The sequence below is a fragment of the Hakea prostrata genome, chromosome 1 (assembly GCF_041222555.1).
Source record: "Hakea prostrata isolate BN-2017 chromosome 1, UWA_Hpros_2, whole genome shotgun sequence".
NCBI lineage: Eukaryota > Viridiplantae > Streptophyta > Magnoliopsida > Proteales > Proteaceae > Hakea > Hakea prostrata.
The window spans coordinates 6,841,586-6,857,905 of record NC_142600.1 but is presented as its reverse complement, the minus strand read 5'-3'; the positions used below and the strand labels follow the sequence as shown (position 1 = coordinate 6,857,905).

At 36.1% G+C, this 16,320-nt stretch overlaps 3 protein-coding genes across 3 annotated transcripts; 1 reads left to right on the top strand and 2 right to left on the bottom strand.

Moving 5' to 3' along the window:
• Positions 1–1,604: 1,604 nt before the first annotated feature.
• LOC149027041 (protein IQ-DOMAIN 3-like) lies at positions 1,605–5,984 on the bottom strand. Its single transcript, XM_089158473.1, has 6 exons — positions 5,735–5,984; positions 5,072–5,182; positions 4,657–4,974; positions 3,742–3,963; positions 2,630–2,749; positions 1,605–2,370 (listed from the first exon to the last, which is right to left on the bottom strand). The coding sequence occupies exons 2-6, from the start codon at positions 5,144–5,146 to the stop codon at positions 1,654–1,656; spliced, it is 1,452 nt and encodes a 483-aa protein (XP_089014599.1). The 5' UTR covers positions 5,147–5,182; positions 5,735–5,984; the 3' UTR covers positions 1,605–1,653.
• Positions 5,985–10,528: 4,544 nt separating this feature from the next.
• LOC149027040 (vicilin-like seed storage protein At2g28490) lies at positions 10,529–12,699 on the top strand. Its single transcript, XM_089158461.1, has 5 exons — positions 10,529–11,105; positions 11,191–11,402; positions 11,492–11,572; positions 11,663–12,106; positions 12,205–12,699. The coding sequence occupies exons 1-5, from the start codon at positions 10,772–10,774 to the stop codon at positions 12,697–12,699; spliced, it is 1,566 nt and encodes a 521-aa protein (XP_089014587.1). The 5' UTR covers positions 10,529–10,771.
• A 23-nt stretch (positions 12,700–12,722) lies between these two features.
• LOC149027039 (beta-1,4-xylosyltransferase IRX9-like) lies at positions 12,723–15,248 on the bottom strand. Its single transcript, XM_089158450.1, has 3 exons — positions 14,494–15,248; positions 13,583–13,835; positions 12,723–13,121 (listed from the first exon to the last, which is right to left on the bottom strand). The coding sequence occupies exons 1-3, from the start codon at positions 15,228–15,230 to the stop codon at positions 12,951–12,953; spliced, it is 1,161 nt and encodes a 386-aa protein (XP_089014576.1). The 5' UTR covers positions 15,231–15,248; the 3' UTR covers positions 12,723–12,950.
• Positions 15,249–16,320: the final 1,072 nt, after the last annotated feature.

The window sequence follows — 16,320 nt, the reverse complement described above, 5'->3', positions numbered from 1 at the left end:
TTTTTTAATTTTAGTGTGTTTGATTTTTCAATTATAAGAACTTCTTGGAAATATTTATTATTCTGCACAATAACAAAAGCAAATCCACGGGATTCACAAAGTCACTCACAATCAATCTTTTTCCCAATATAAGGAAAGTCGAATGCCACTTACAAAAGGATTTGATAGGTTACAAACTTAGTATAAAATGCTTCGGGTTTTGGAGAGGTGTGAAATGGCATGTCCCATGCTTACATTTTACATGTCTCTTTATCAGAAAGTAGCTGAAAATTATTTGGATTGTAATGTATATGAAGATCAAAAAATAAATTCAAATAATACATGAGTAGTTTATTTATCAATACAAAAGAAGTATGAGATTGAGTTGAATTATAATATATGTGATACAGCTAATGTAGACCGAATGGTTGGAATGGACACATCACATTGCAAATACTTGTTTTAAAAAAAATTTGGAAGAAATAATAGAATTTTTTTTTTTTTTGGGTTAAGAAATAATAGAATCTTGTAACAATAAGAGTTCATCTAATTCCTTTAATTGATTTATCTCTGTTCAACATTTTTAGGCCATTTTTCTAATTTTTTTCTGTAAAGGAACAATAAAATTGTATATTATTCTATTAAACAAAAATCTAAATCCGATAGAGATCATTAAAAAACAACCTGGGTTGGTGTCAATTCTAGAGTAGTATATTGAACAGTGATAAGGAATTAAGGATTTGGTGGGTTCATCACTGGTTGTTGCGTGTGGGTAAGAAAGGAATTTATGTTTACTTCTGGACTAGGGAACCTGAAAGGCCACCAGAAATTTGGTACTTCTCTGTGCACGCAACCAGAATGCTTTCAAACATAAATACAGAAAGCATGAGTCATAGAGAAACAAGCATATGAGTTTTTGGAGAAACCACCCCTTCAAAGCTAGAAATATCTGTTATTGGATTCCTTAGGATGTCTAAAAGTCATGGATTTCCCCTACCATTCAAGTCATATAGATTCCTTGCCTACCTACCAATGTCTTCAGCAACCATTAGCCCTCGGGTTGGTTAAAAAAATAACTACGCTTGCAAGAACAGATATAAATTTTCAATGAGACTCTTAAGTGGTTTTCCTTTCTGAGAAGTGCAACAATGTTGTTGGGGTTGGTAGAATCCATTAATTTGCTCTCTGGAAATCTTATGTAGGATTCAACAACAGATAGTTTAAGTGAAAAATAAAAGAGGGAGAGGAAAAGAAAGGAACACAAACAATTGACATAACACAGTGAGTCCAATAACATAACAATTATAAGTGGGTTAGGATTATCTGCTGTTTGAAGTGCTAACAGGAGAAAAAAAAATGAAAATGGAAAATCACAACATTCATTCCAAGTCACAATCAGTACAATGAATTGGCTTCTTCTGGTCTGATCTTTTGCAGAACAATCAGAATCCCAGCCAAGGCCCGGAAACTAAAAGAAATAAACAAAGATGCAATCTTCATAACATGGCAACTGAACAAATCATAATGGGACACGAAGATAAATTCACCCAAACCAAATATGTACTAAGTAAAATAAGGACCTGAAATGATACACGATGACTGCTACCCACTTTTCTCTTCAAATGTTTTCAGCCCACAAGTGGTGTCTTCTACTCCTTTTGATCAGGTACTAGGCTACCTTCCACCACCATTGCTGGTTACTTGCTGTATGCCTGTGTCCTTAAGGGAGCTGCTGTCAAACTTGGGAGGGCCTGAATGCCGCCTAGGACCAGCTGGGGAAGCTGAAAAAGACAGCCGCTTCTTTGCAGACCCTGCTGATCCTTTCTCTGGGGTTCCATTCTTCTCAACCCCCAATGGGCTATGCAACCGGGCTTTGGCCCTTGCGGACTCAGTGGCTGCCATGTAGCTTGGAATAGCGGGAGAACTTGCCAGGCTCTCATCATCCCTCACCGACGAACCTGCAACACTATGCCTTCGAGGTCGCTCTGACTGAATGCTCAAAATGCTCCTCGAGTCATCATCATGGATCCACATATTCCCTCTTGGACTTGCTGACTTCAATTTTCCAGCAGCTGACAAAGAAGACACAGCTTTTGAAGGGGGAGTTGATGGAGACTGTCGGCTGGAAAGGCGGCTGGCTTTTTGAGCTCTAGGTGAAGGCTTCTCTGCAGCGAGTTCACGGTTGGCAAAAGCTTTGATGATTTCTCCTCCTCCAACACTGCGGCTCACACTCTTTACAGAAGCATGGTCATTAAGTTCTTTGTCTGTCATGCCTCTATTCTCCCATGGGCGGGCTGCCATCCATCGTTCTAACCAACTCCACCCCCAATGGGGATTGTTAGGATCCATGAAAGTTGGGTTACCAGATCGTGAAGAATTCTTCCATGTTTGCTGCAGAGACATAGCATATCCAGTTAATCACATAATTTAGTACATGGATCAGAAAGCCATGACATCTATAAGGAGTCATTTTTCTTCTTCCTTTATAGATGGATGCAGGGCTTAGTAGACCAATGTCTACAGAAAATTATAACATAAAGCCTTTTCTGAAACCACCAAAGCAGCTGAACTCAAAAGCTTCCCATGTTCCACAAGAACAAGGGGTTGAGGAGATGAAAACACAGAACATAAGGATAGGAGCAGGGTTTACCTGGTGAGTGAATGCATAAGCAAGAGCTCTTTCTCTTCTCATGGCAGCCTCTTGCCTGCTCAGTAGATTTGCTTCAATCTTTTCCTTAGACTGCGCAGTGTCATCCCATTCCTCATCCATCTGTACAGGTTCATAAATGCAGTTTCCTTCAATAGTTTAGTAAACTGTAAAAGTACATTGTTAATAGAACTAATAACTATCAGTAGATACAAAAATCAGCTCAATGATCCTGGTTATGAATCTCAGTCAGAAGGATCTCTAAAGGGATAATTGTAAGTTTCATCATAAACACAGTTTCCTGTAATAGTTTAGTAAACTGTAAAAGTACATTGTTTATAGAACTAATAACTGTCAGTAGATACAAGAATCAGCTCAATGATCCTGGATTATGAATCTGAGTCAGAAGGATCTCTTAAAGGGATAATTGTAAGTTAAAGAGTCTAATCTGATCAAGCATGTGCTCAGACAAGATCTTACCAATCTAACACCCTATATTGATGGTATGTAGCAGCTAGATCCATGTGACTCACAATTTCATGACACCCCCCCCCCCAAAAAAAAAAAAAAAAAAGTCAAGAAAGCACATATACTGACCTTTCTGCAATGATCGATTTAGATCTAATAAAGTATAAATTATTGCATAATTTTATTTTCAGACACATCAATTATGAAATGACACAAAATTAGGTATACTGAAATACATAAGCATGTGTATGTGCATGCACAATAAATAGGAAAGATAGTATGTCAACAACCACAACAGCAAAAAATTTGTTTCCACAAATAATTTCAGTCTCCAGCATGTCAGTTTTATCAATTACGATGAAACAAAATTTCCCATAATGTTTCAAGTATTAAAGAAGAAAGAATATTAGTGAAAAGCTGACTACAACTACCAATGTCATTTTTCACCTTCTGTGGGACAAATGAGGAAAACAGAAACACTGCATATGTTCATTCTAAGTGAGAATCTTAGCCATGGCCGATAATTATCAACAGATACCAGCTGAATAATTTACCAGTGTGCATTTGGACTAATTTAAAACAAAATCAAATTTGATGGTTAAATATTAGTTCTAATTACATAAAGCAAAATTATTTAGAAGACTCACAGCAGCTCTTGCCAAATCTCTCTCATGTTTCTGCTGGAGCTGCCTTTGGAGAGCTTGGTTCTCCTCTGACAATCTGATCCTCCTTGCACGGATCTGAGACTGCACACGAGACAGTGTCTGCATACACCGCAAGGTGGATGTGGCTTGGCGTTTTACAGCATGTCCATCGATCAGTGACTTCAACCTAACCAACCCTCTTAGTGCCCGCAAAGCTCTCCTTGCCTGTAGATTTGTTGAACCACATGTTAGACACATCTAATTACAACTTATTATTGCTACAAATAAAAGCCAATCTCCTAATTTAAGGCTTTATCCTTGTGCAATTGTATTTTTTTCCTTTTGGTAACGGATTTATTTATTAATCCAAAAAAAATCTCTCTTCAGCTTAAATTTCTTCTGCATTATCTTTATCATAAATATGAAGATAAGTTAGAAAAGGCAAATGGATGTCCAAGACAAAATTTTCTGTTCTGTTAATCTGAGTTATGCCACAAACAATAATACACCAAAAAAATACTAACAATTCAAAAATAAGAAAAAAAAAGCAATATAGAATATGATTCATAAGATTATATCTATTGGTTAAAAAAAAATTCAAAAGGTTTATCAGAGAGTAATGTGGATTTAGAAATGAAAAACATTGAAGACTAACTTCATGAATTTTTGAAAAATATGGTATTCCTTTGAATTCGAACATCTACAGCCAGTGAAAATTATGGAAATTATACCTAAAGGGGCCCTGTAGCAGTATTAAAAAAAAATCAGATAGAGGAGAAATTTGAGCATGTTTCCTAATTAACTCACAGGAAATACCCACCAGAAACTATAGAAAATATGATAATTATTAGGTGGAAGAAAAAATAAAAGAGAAATGAGAAAGCACAATATAGAAGTTAACCGAAAGGAGGCAAATACCAAGTATCCTCGGAATGCTGTTTGAATCTTGATAGCAGCCACTTCCTCCTTTGATTTACCAGAGAAACGGACAGCAGCGGTGAGACGAACAACCTCTGCTGCAGCCTGAGCAGCAGCAACAGCAGCCTCAGCTGCCGCAGCAGAGGCCAGTGCAACTGAATAAGCATGTTTGTTCTGTTCATTCTCTGCTTCAGTAAGTTTGACTTCCTCAGGAGGTGGAGTACGTGTAGACGGAGCAGGAGGTGCGGTGACAGTCTCCACTGAAGGAGCACTGCGATCCTCGTGCTTCTGTTTCCCAAACCATTTCTTCTTCGATTTCTGGTTAGAGAATAATTGAAGGTAGAACACCGACTTGATCAGAACAGAATACAACATAGTATGAATTCGACAAGCGAAAAGCCAAAATCTTCCAAACCTTTTCTTTTTTCTCCTTGGAATCAGGACTCAAAGCTTTCTTCACAGCAACAAACCAGTTGCCTTTCTTCCCCATCTACTAGCATTCCACAGCGATCTTTGACAGGTAAAACTGTGAAATCCCAATCATATATCAGATCAAAGACATTACCCTTCATATGCATATTTAAAAGCCATTTGCAGCAGCATTCATTTATAATCCAGTGAAAGAAATATTAGATGTAGTATCAAAAAGGGAAAAAATGGCAAAACTCATATTTGCATCTGAAACAAATACTAAATTTTCAAGAACAATCTGAAACACGGATCCAACAGGAAGACCATTGGCAAGTCAGTCATATTTCAGGAGCAAGGAAGAGAAGAGATCGAGTCCTTGTCCCTAACCAACGAAAGAATGGTGCCGTACTCCATTGCAGAAATTGCAGAATCAGAGAAAATTAGTAGCCCAGAACCAGATTTCTGAGACGTAATAACTCTTCTAAGATCTACAAACATCCACACCACAATAAACCCAGAAAGGAATTGTGCAAAATCCAAAGCAAACAAGGACACCCTTGAAGTTAATAATTCAAGACCCAAAAACAAAAACTATAAAACGAAAGAAAAAAAAAACAAGAAGAACAAGAAGAAGAAGAAGAAGAAGAGTTTCAAGTTCAGAAAATACCTGTAGATGCAATTGCCGGATCTCAGATAAGCAAAAAACTATCTGTCTTCTTGCTCACTGTCTCTCTCTCTCTGTATCTCAGCTATCTTTCTGTGGATCTATCCACGTTTCTCTCCAGAAACCCAGAAAGAAAAATGAGAGCTTTCCGTCCAATCTTTGTAAGACTAAAAGAGCAGATCTCGCCAATGAAAGTTTCAAAGGAACAAAAAATTGCAGAATAACAGCTGGTTTTCTTGTGGGCTCCACGCAACACAGTAACATACTTAGCACTTAGCATACCTTCCTCTTCTCAAGTCTCAACTCTCCTGAAAAAAAAAATGAATAAAAAATAAAAAACACTCATTTTTTTTTGCAACTCGTTATTTATCTTTATCGTTCTCAGTTCCTCTCGTGATCTTGTGTACTTTTTTTTGGGAAATTGAACAGGAAAAACAATTAGTTTGATTAAACCACAATTATTTTATTCATTCTGTTTTAAGGGTCTGGATTTAATCTTGTTCGGTGAAAGGAGTTTATAATTCAATTTTGCTTAATTCTCAACATAGAAGATTCCAAGTACAGTTAAAAATAACTGATTGTCTTATTGATTTCACATCAAACGGTTTAAGAAAGTAGCGTGTTTGGAGTGGTTACATTAATGTCAACACATGTTACCGTTGCTTTCCCTGTCTGTCAAGTCATCAAATGATTCTTTATTTTTCCACCCAAAAAATATTCTTTATTTTCCTACCAAACGAAGGAAATGATTCTTTATTAGTTATTAACTATTTTTTTTGTTTCTTGGTTCAAGGGCTGTTTGTTTTTTTTTTTTTTTGTTTTTTCTTTTGAAATTCAGGACTTTATATTTGAGTTTTTTCTTCTCTTTTGGAATTCATGGCTTTATGTTTGAGTGGGACTATTACCTATACCACAAAGATGGTCAAATTCGTGACTTCTTTCATTAAGAGATGTTGATTATTATCAACTAAATAACCCTTCAATGGTAATCTAGTTGAACATTTTTTTTTATTGTGCAAAGATCTTTTATACTGTACGTGGTGTTTTAAAAATTTAACTATTATGATTACAAGGATGATGAAGATAACATCTATTAGATTTGTAAAACAACACATATTGTGACTTGAGAAAGACGCATGAGATACCTATGCAGCAACAAACAAAAGTTCATTTTCAATGACAATATCACACCAACTCTATGAACTTTGAATCTAATGAGAGGATAATTCATGATTTACCTTACATGTAGGTGTGATTTATGAGATTTTATTTCTTTTAATAAATGTAGTTGATCCCATTTAATTCATTTTATACATCAAGAGAAGAGAGTTCATGATGCATGATGCCAACATTGTTCTATCTCAATGCACTGAATAGTAGGAATGGGGTTGCTTAGTTGGAGAAATTTTGAAACTTCATAGTATAAGATTAAGGGTTCAAATTCTCTCAAGGCCAAAGTTCTGTCTTATTTAAATTATATGTAACACCTATTCACATTAGGTGGTGAACCTTACTGTGGAAGAAAAAAAATGAAGGAATAAGAATGATGGTTGATACAAATTTTGAGGCCCCACAATTCATAAGTATTACCAACCACCTCATGCAAATAAAGATAAAGAGATCACTTCCACTTTTTTAAGTTGTTAGTTGGTGTATTTTAACATCATTTTATAGCTGTTCATGTTTTGCAACATCATTGATACTTAAGAGAAAGATGAAGAGATATTATACATCTCAATCAATCATTTCTGCCATATATTTTTTTTGTATAAATTTTTGTCATATTAGTAATAATATGCTTTCCTCTAATAAGAAAATTCCATACAACAATGATACAACTTTACAATAAAAATATGAGAAATACATACTTATGGTAAGTAAAAGCCTACAGCTCCAATGCGGTGGACACAGGTTGCACTTTGAATGGGTTTGTTGGAAATAATCCAAACCCTCCTACAACTCAACTCTTAATCAATTTTTAATGGTCTGTAGTTGGATTAGATTAATTGACATCCAATCATATGTTTTTCTTTAGGTAGAATATTCTTATTTGAAATATTTTTTTTAATATTATTTTTTGTGCATTTGAGATATAATTCATGCAGTCTTATGTAAATGACACATGAACTATTGAATCAATCACAATAAACTTTTCCCAATTATTCATTGGAGTTCTTTCAAAATATTACGGAGAACATACGACTGTATAGCATCTCATGTTCTTTCTCCCCTTCTCCTATTTTGAGATGAGGAATAAAACTTTTAGAAAAAGATTTTGATATGTCAAAATGAATTAGTTAATTGCTATAAATGATTTTTCATCCGATATATCATGACTTTTTCAAATAATTAGAAACCAAATTATCTTGTAACGTAGCACAACTAAGGCTCTTTTTGGTATCAATTCTCATTCTCTATTATGCCTATTTAAAATAAATAAGTACAAGAATTCATTTTTGGTCAAGAATGAAAAATGGTTTGGTGAATTTTATCGAAAATAAATTATGAAATGGAAAATAAGTTTGGTGTCAAGATAAAAAATTGTTAAAAATGATAGTAAACGTGAGAAAAGAGGAAAAGTATGTTTGTTATAAAGAATGTGTATACTATTTTACCCTCATCTTACTTATAGAACTTTAAGTAACTTACACAAATGAAGATAATGTTCTATCATAATCCATAATGGACAAAAGTTCATTATGGTTTTGGGGTTCATTATTTTAAATAAAAATAAAATTCGAATAGTGCCCATTTAAAATAATGAAAATTTTTCATAATTGACAATGATAATTGATACCAAAAAGAGCCTAAATGTTTCATAGGTCTCTTTCCTTCATTCATGGGAAGAAAAAGTCTCTCTTGATGAGTTATGCTAACCCATCAAGAGAGATATTAAATATAATGGTTAGTTGCTTACATGTTGAACATGGAAAAGCTTTGTTGGTGATCATCAGGATGGAAATTGACAAGGTCTCTATAAAATACAAATTGATGTCTAAGAGAAGGTGTGAGGTGTAGAATAACCTACCACCATTTGTCATTAGTCATGTAGGAAATTCCATTAATAAATTAATTTACTTAATAGTAAATTCAAATAACTTAAACTTCAAGAAGTTGGTTCAATTTCCAAAGACCAATGCTTCATAGTATAAGATCGAATTTTTTTGAATCTTCTTAAGACCAAGAACAGAATACTAAATTCCATTCATTAGAAGGAGCCAATTAATAAGGTAAAGCTTTTATGAAAATGTGTCCAAGAACTCGACATGAAAATGGAAACAATGCTATTTTGATGCTTGGCCATCCATATACAGCTGTTTAGTGTTTGTTGTCAATCTCTAAGGAGACAATTATTATTATTTTTTAAAATTGAAAATGAGAGAGGACTTTTTCATGGGATAGGTGTGGTAGGAACATACAAAGTATCAATGCCAAATACTGCATCGAATATTCCATTTATATTTATTTTCTGGGTGATTTCTTTTTTTTCTTTTGATTGCAAGTAAATGAAAATTTTCTTGAAAGTGAAATATTTTATATAAGTCATTTGTTTTATGTTTGGTTTGAAAGGAAATACAACTATTTCTTTTCTCGTTCCTTTCACCACTTTTCTTGCAATCAAATTGAACTTTGAGCCCAATGCCCATGGATTCTCCAATCAACACTCTAGCGACAAGGCCCATCATAGTCCAGTGGATTTGGTGAATATATTTTCACAAAAAGCAAATCACATGGAGAGGAAATTTGCATGTCCAATCTCAAAGCAATGGTAATAAAATTTAATATTATTATTATTACAAAATTGTTCGATTGGTAATGATCAATATCTCTTAGTGAAAAGTTTGTGAATTATAGTTTCTAGATAAAGGAAGATTTTACTTTGAGATTGGACGCATATTAAGAGAAAATTACATATACACTTCTTGAGTTTACAAATTATTACATTTACACTCATTGGAATGTATTAAATTATGGTTACATTCCTATGTTTCAAATTAAATATCAAATACATCCTAACTAGTAGAATAATGGGGTTTAATGATGACTAAGCATCCATTTTATCTTCAAAATTCCTAAATTATCTTCATTTACCCTTAAACCTGTCTCGATTTTCAACGAAAACGAAAATTAAAAGAAGAAATAAAGAAAAGGTGGGGGTTAGAGCAACCATGATTGGACATTTAAATATATATGTTTTTATTTTTTCCACACATGTAAGAAAATTGAACAAGAATAAATATATCATTTTCTATTTTAAAGCTAACCGTATTAAGCATAGGATGACATTTATAATATTATAAATTATAAAAAAGTTTAAACATAATATTTTGCATATATGGGTATATATATAATTTGCTCAATATTTAAAATAATTTCAACTTTTATTCTTGTGGAATTTCTAGCTTGTGATTTGTATCTTTCATTCTTAACTAGTGTGTATCCAGGGAATTCAACTGTACCAAAAAAATAATAATTTGGGGTTTTAATTTTAAATGAGTGGGTTAATGTGACCCAATCTTAGTGACCTGAGCTAAATTTTTGTAAACTTTCTTTGAGCCCAAGCCCATCTTTTATTCAGCGACTGAAAAAACAATTAGGTCTGCAAGAAATACGGCAACGGCCCGGCCCGGCCCAGTCCAGATGCTGACGTGGACAAAATCCAAGCATGAAACAGTAAGATCTCTCATTAACAATCCACGTGGATCCAAGAAACAAAGCCATGCCGGCATGACGCTCTACGCAGCGTTCAAAACTGTCCAGGTATCATCAGCATGAGATGCAGTGGAAACTGTCTGGTCCAGACCAAAAGAAAGTTCAGAAGATCATCAATGTTGGCTACAGCAAAAACCGCCACCGAATTCCTTTTATTGCATGAAGGTCACGTGTGAATTGTGATTACCACTTCATCTCATCTCCCATTTTATAAAGCTCTATTTTCTCGATCGGTCTCAATATAATTCATTCACACAGCACACCAGGTGGGTTTGCGAAGCAGAAAGGGTGAGTGAGTGAGTGAGTGAGGCAGAAGCAGATTTTGTCATGGCGAGGATGAAAAGTAAAGCAGTTCTGTTAGTGTTCCTGATTGTGATCTTCTCAGTTCCCATGGCGATGGGATATGATGAAGCTGAAGAAGAAGAAGAAGAAGAAAGAGACCGAGGAGGTTGGAGGAGGCGTGAGGAGGAACAGGAGTCGTTCTTGTTGCGACGTTCAGAACAGATTGTAAGCACTGAAGCAGGGGAGATGAGAGTAGCGAGAGGTCTCACGGGGTTTGGCAACGAGAACCCAGTTCATATTGGCTTTATCAACATGGAACCCAAGAGCCTTTTTCTTCCTCAATACGTTGATTCCAATTTAATCTTCTTTGTTAAAAGAGGTTCAATTCCTACTTTCTCTTGAATTCCCATGCATGGCTTCCTGAACAACTATTTGCTAATTTCTGTCACTTGGTTTTGGAGCAGGGGAGGTGAAAATTGGATTGGTTTATAAAAATAGCCTGGTAGAAAAGAAATTGAGGAGTGGTGATATCTACAGAATCGAAGCTGGTTACGCATTTTACTTGGTGAACACTGGTTCTGGTCAGAGGCTTCAGCTTATTTGCAGCATCGACAAAAACGAAAAGAATGGAAGAAACCATCGGAGACTCGAGAGCACTGGACATGGTCTCTTCCAGGTTCGTTTTTTCTTCACTCATCATCTTCCACAAACATGAACATAAATTCGATATCAAGTTTTTCTCTCTCAAATTGTCATACCTTGCAGTCGTTCCTCATTGGAGGAGGAACACATGCCACATCTGTGCTCACTGGGTTTGACGACAAAATCCTCCAAACTGCATTCAATGTAAGCTCACGAAATTCAGCTATCTTAGCCAGTCAAACTTAGATACTACAACTAACACAGAAAACCCTAACTAATTGATGATTTTTGTAGATGTCTTCGGGCGAATTGGAAGATATCCTGACGAGACGGGAAAGAGGACCCATCGTTTACGTATCGGATGCTCATCAACCAGGTAAATGGGAATCCTTCATGAAATTGAAACAAGGGGAGAGGTTAGGAGGGCTAATGGGTATGGAAGGAGAAGACGACGAAGACGACGAAGAAGACGAAGAAGGCGAAAAGCTACCACAAGTGAAGAAAGAAGAGCAAGAGGGGTCATGGACATCGACGTTAATGAAGTACTTGAAGCCCGAGACGGGGGAGCAGGAGAACAAGGATGAGAGAAGGAAAGTAGGATCATCCGACTCGTACAACCTTTACGATAGGAATCCCGACTTCAGGAACCGCTATGGTTGGAGTCTTGCCATTGACAAGCACCAGTACCGACCTCTCAAGCGATCCAACATTGGCCTTTATCTGGTCAACCTCACTGCGGTATTTCATCGAACATTATGGCGACATTCTCGTACATCTAGTTGGTTAATTACCTGAAACCGTCTAATCTGAAATGTTTTATGAATGGTATTGAATAGGGATCGATGATGGCACCGCATGTGAACCCAAGAGCAACGGAGTACGGGATTGTGCTGAGCGGAGAAGGGTCACTGCAAGTGGTTTCTCCCAAAGGAAAACCGGCCATGAACGCCAGGTTGCAAGAAGGAGACGTTTTTGTGGTGCCCAGATACTTTCCATTCTGCCAAATAGCGTCACGAAACAAACCATTGGAGTTCTTTGGTTTTACGACATCGGCTCGGAAGAATCGACCCCAGTTCCTGGCGGGCGCTCACTCCATTCTCCAGGCAATAAGAGGTCCTGAGCTAGCCGCCGCTTTCGATATGAGCGATAAGAGACTCAGTAAATTGATCGGAGCACAGCGTGAATCCGTCATTCTCCCAACCGTACCATCTTTCCCACCGGAGAGGGAGGAGGAAGAGGAGGATAAGAGAAAGGAGCCAGAGAAGGAGAAAAAGCATCATAAGGAGCTACAAGGCCAAAACCCAAATGGTAATGGAAATCTTCCACTGTAACCGATTGTGTATAGATCCATCGTTTCTCCTTTCTTCATCTCATGTCTACTCTCTCAGCTTTACATGTACTAAAAATAATACAAAACAGGGAGAGTGTAAATTGGTAATTTTGGATTTAGAAAAATTGAATATTTGTTCTTGCTTTTACTTTTGCTTTTTTTCCCCTAATCTTTTTAGAAACATTGCTAACCAAAAAATAAAGTAAACACTCAAAGCATGAAACAATCTTTAGCTTCATTTCTTCAATCCTGCTACCATCTGTCTTGGGGAATTGATGAACTGATTTGAAATGGGTGGACAGTTGGGATCCGCCTTGGTATGTGGACATTCCATAGCATAATTCTAGAGCAAGTTCCCTTTGGGATTCCCTTCAACTTGCTTGAATCTTCAACAATCACTTGTTGGATGAATTGCACAGAGTTCTACATGTCCAATAAGTAAATAATCAGTTAAATATGAACCATTTGCTAACTAATTTTGGAATTACTTCAAAATCATTTATGAAAGTTGTTGAGGTTGGCCAAACTAAACTTTCTAACAAACCCAAGGTATTTAAAATGAAGCAGTACCTAATGCTTAGCTAATGAGTCAATATTGACTCAATGGGTTTACAGTTCAGGTGTCAGTTCAGGTGTAAAAAAAGGAGGGAATCTGATTCTGCAATCCAAAATAATTATATATACTGGAGCCTGATTATTGTGCTACCTAACTTAGAGAAAAAAAACCTAAGTAAATTCTTAAAATGTAATTTTTTGCTGAATGACACCATTTTTGGGTTAGAAACATGTGAGTTTGTGGTTCTGATATGCATTCTGAAAGTGAGAAAATGAAGAAAAATAGGATTTCAGAAAGATATTGATGCAGTGAGTATAAAGAATTAGACCTGTGTAATGTCTTGAGCAGATAAAGGACGATTCCATCTCTCAGGATCCCAGAGAATAGAACTGTTGAATGCAAAACTTGAAATATGAATCGGTTTCATCAGACTCTCCTCCTGTTTCATCGGACTCTCCTCCTGGTTGCTCATACCCCACAATTGCCACCCTATTACTTGCATAGAATCGCATATAGGGCCTTCGATCACAAGCTTCTTCCTGTTTCCAGAGACCGAAGCAATCGGCCATACACCAAAAATCCTGCAACTTCTCCAAGTTAATAACAAAAGAAATCTAAATTCCGACCATCATCAAATTACTCATTTTGTTGCAGTGCAACATCACACTTTTTTTCACAATAACTGAAACGAGGAAGGGATTATTTCTAACGTCAATTACTAGTCGTTGGTTCTGCTGAGTGATTAGAGATAAAAAAGAAACCTATTCATGCTCAAAGTCTCAATGGTCTGCTTTTCTTACATCAAATGTTTCAGGGTGATTCAAACTTTGGAGTTCGAAACAGGGGAGGATTGATTTCAGAAAAAAACTCATGTGCAATTGATTACCATTCAATACACAAACATCCTCGGGCCCAAGAAAGAGAATTCTATGTATTCTTATCCTCCTTACCCTGAAAGGTTGACTAACTTTTAGCTTTTTCAATGGTGGAAAGCAGGCTTTAAATGACCCTTAACAGACAGAATCATTGAGGAACACACACATGCCAAATCTATTCCATGTTAAATGGTAAAGTTGCCTTATCTGTGCATTTCTAGACATAAAATTAGTTGTTTTAGGTTTGAGAAAAGAAAAAATCAACGTAAAATGCATACCAAACACAGTTTTAAGAATGTTTTTCCTGCAAAAAAAAGGGAAAACTAGAAATAAGAACAGTAGCTAGAGATAAGAAAGGTCATACTCTGTTTCTCTGATTTCTTCAAAGAAATCAAGATCATAAAAGTTAGAAAGCCCGGCGAAGTGAACGATCCCATCAAGCCGATGATACTCTATGAGATTAAGTGCAACATTCCTCTGATGTTCCATCTCAGCTTCATAGTCTGTAAATTTCTCCTTGAAAACCAGATGCCTGTACATGACTCCTGTGTCCCTCAATATCTCTGATAACTCTGAAGAGTCTGAATGAGCTTCCACAACTATCCAAAGCAGAGGTGAAGAAACCAGTTTCAGTGTAGTGCCCATTTTTCTCAGCAAGGCCCCTTGAAGCGGATCATTTGATGTCGTCGGTGTAATAAGAATCAAAACCTTTTTAGGAATCAATGATTCACGATCTACTTCTTTTGCTTTCACTGGAGATTTAGCTTCTTCTTCTTTCACTGGAGACTTACTTTGCTGATCTTCTGAATTATTCTGAACTGCATCCACTACAGGTTTATGAAATACCACCTTGAATTTAGCCATTAGATTTCTATTCGAGGTCACCTCATTTGCAGCCACTGGTTTTAACATTTCAATGGAAGGGGGAGAAAATTCATGACTCTTCATGGAATGATTGGATGCAATAGGATCAGACAAAATTGATGATCTACTCGTAGGGGTGAAACCAGAAATGAAACCCATAATGAAACAAAGAAGCACATGGAAAACAGCTTTCTTCCATGGCTGAACTCTTTTCTTCGATCTATCAAAAGAACCCATCTCCCTAAAATCGAATCAAACCAGGGTAAACACAGGAGTCCTAATTCTGGAAAATCAATATACCATGGAAGCACCTCAGGGCTGCAGCCTTGTTCCTCAGTTCCTTGTGAATTATTGCACCTACGTTATATTTTGCTAGTGAGAAAGCTACTTAATAATATTTTTTTAAAAAGGGCGGGACATAACGGTTATGTGATTGGCACTGGCTACAGAACAAGGTGTTGAGTAGAAAGTGGGAAAACGAGTTTGAACATCTAGAGCCATTGATTCACATAGTCGTCTGTGCAAGACAAAGAAACATACAAAGGATTGAGTTGCAGAGTCGCTTCACCAACTTGTTCAGATTGAAACCCATCACCTAAAACCATGGGTTAGTCTCTATTGAGTATATTATATTGAGATGCGAGTTCAGACAAGCTATTTACTTGACATTCCAAGTCCAAGAAGTTTGGTTTGAAATGGATTAGCTTTCTATTATACAATATAGGATGAAAAGGTCATACTTAAGATAACAATTTGAATACATTTTTTTCCTTCTGTTTTTGGGTCAATTTCCTCTAACTAACACAAGGAAATTGAATTAATATAAAATGTTAAACCCCCAATAGAAATTTCTGATATAAAATGGAAGAGGTTACCCTTCTTTTTATATGTTCATAGTATCAATATCAGGCTGTGTGGCCCTACACAAGCGTGGAGGCTGATGAGAGGGCACGAGAATCTGATGACAATTTTTTAAATTAGGTTTTGGCAGAAGATCATTGTCAGGGCTATGTATCATGTACTAGCTTCTGTTTTGATTCCAATGAGAATTTGCCAAATAGTAAAATCAATATTGAAAAAAACAACTACAAAAAAGTTGCATGCCTAAAATAGTTTCTTTGAAAATCTGCATGGAAGAATGCTTAGGGCTTTCTCATGCTTGAAAGCTCGGTTTGGATCATTTGGATCATGTCATATGGAGAATGAATCTTGAATCTACAAAGAAGGGAGAATTTATCTTGAATCCACAAAGAAGGTATGAGATTCTATTCCCCTCTAGTATTGCTCTAATCTCTCTTTTTTTTTTGAATAGCATTGTTCTAATCAC

Coding starts and splice junctions, on each gene's coding strand:
- LOC149027041 (XM_089158473.1), bottom strand. CDS start 5,146: ATGGGGAAGAAAGGCAACTGGTTTGTTGCTGTGAAGAAAGCTTTGAGT. Junction 4,975..5,071: donor CCAAGGAGAAAAAAGAAAAG/GTTTGGAAGATT, acceptor TTCTCTAACCAG/AAATCGAAGAAGAAATGGTT. Junction 2,371..2,629: donor CTTATGCATTCACTCACCAG/GTAAACCCTGCT, acceptor ATGTCTCTGCAG/CAAACATGGAAGAATTCTTC.
- LOC149027040 (XM_089158461.1), top strand. CDS start 10,772: ATGGCGAGGATGAAAAGTAAAGCAGTTCTGTTAGTGTTCCTGATTGTG. Junction 11,403..11,491: donor CTGGACATGGTCTCTTCCAG/GTTCGTTTTTTC, acceptor CATACCTTGCAG/TCGTTCCTCATTGGAGGAGG. Junction 11,573..11,662: donor TCCTCCAAACTGCATTCAAT/GTAAGCTCACGA, acceptor TGATTTTTGTAG/ATGTCTTCGGGCGAATTGGA.
- LOC149027039 (XM_089158450.1), bottom strand. CDS start 15,230: ATGGGTTCTTTTGATAGATCGAAGAAAAGAGTTCAGCCATGGAAGAAA. Junction 13,836..14,493: donor GAAGAAATCAGAGAAACAGA/GTATGACCTTTC, acceptor GAGAAGTTGCAG/GATTTTTGGTGTATGGCCGA. Junction 13,122..13,582: donor CTGCTCAAGACATTACACAG/GTCTAATTCTTT, acceptor TTGGACATGTAG/AACTCTGTGCAATTCATCCA.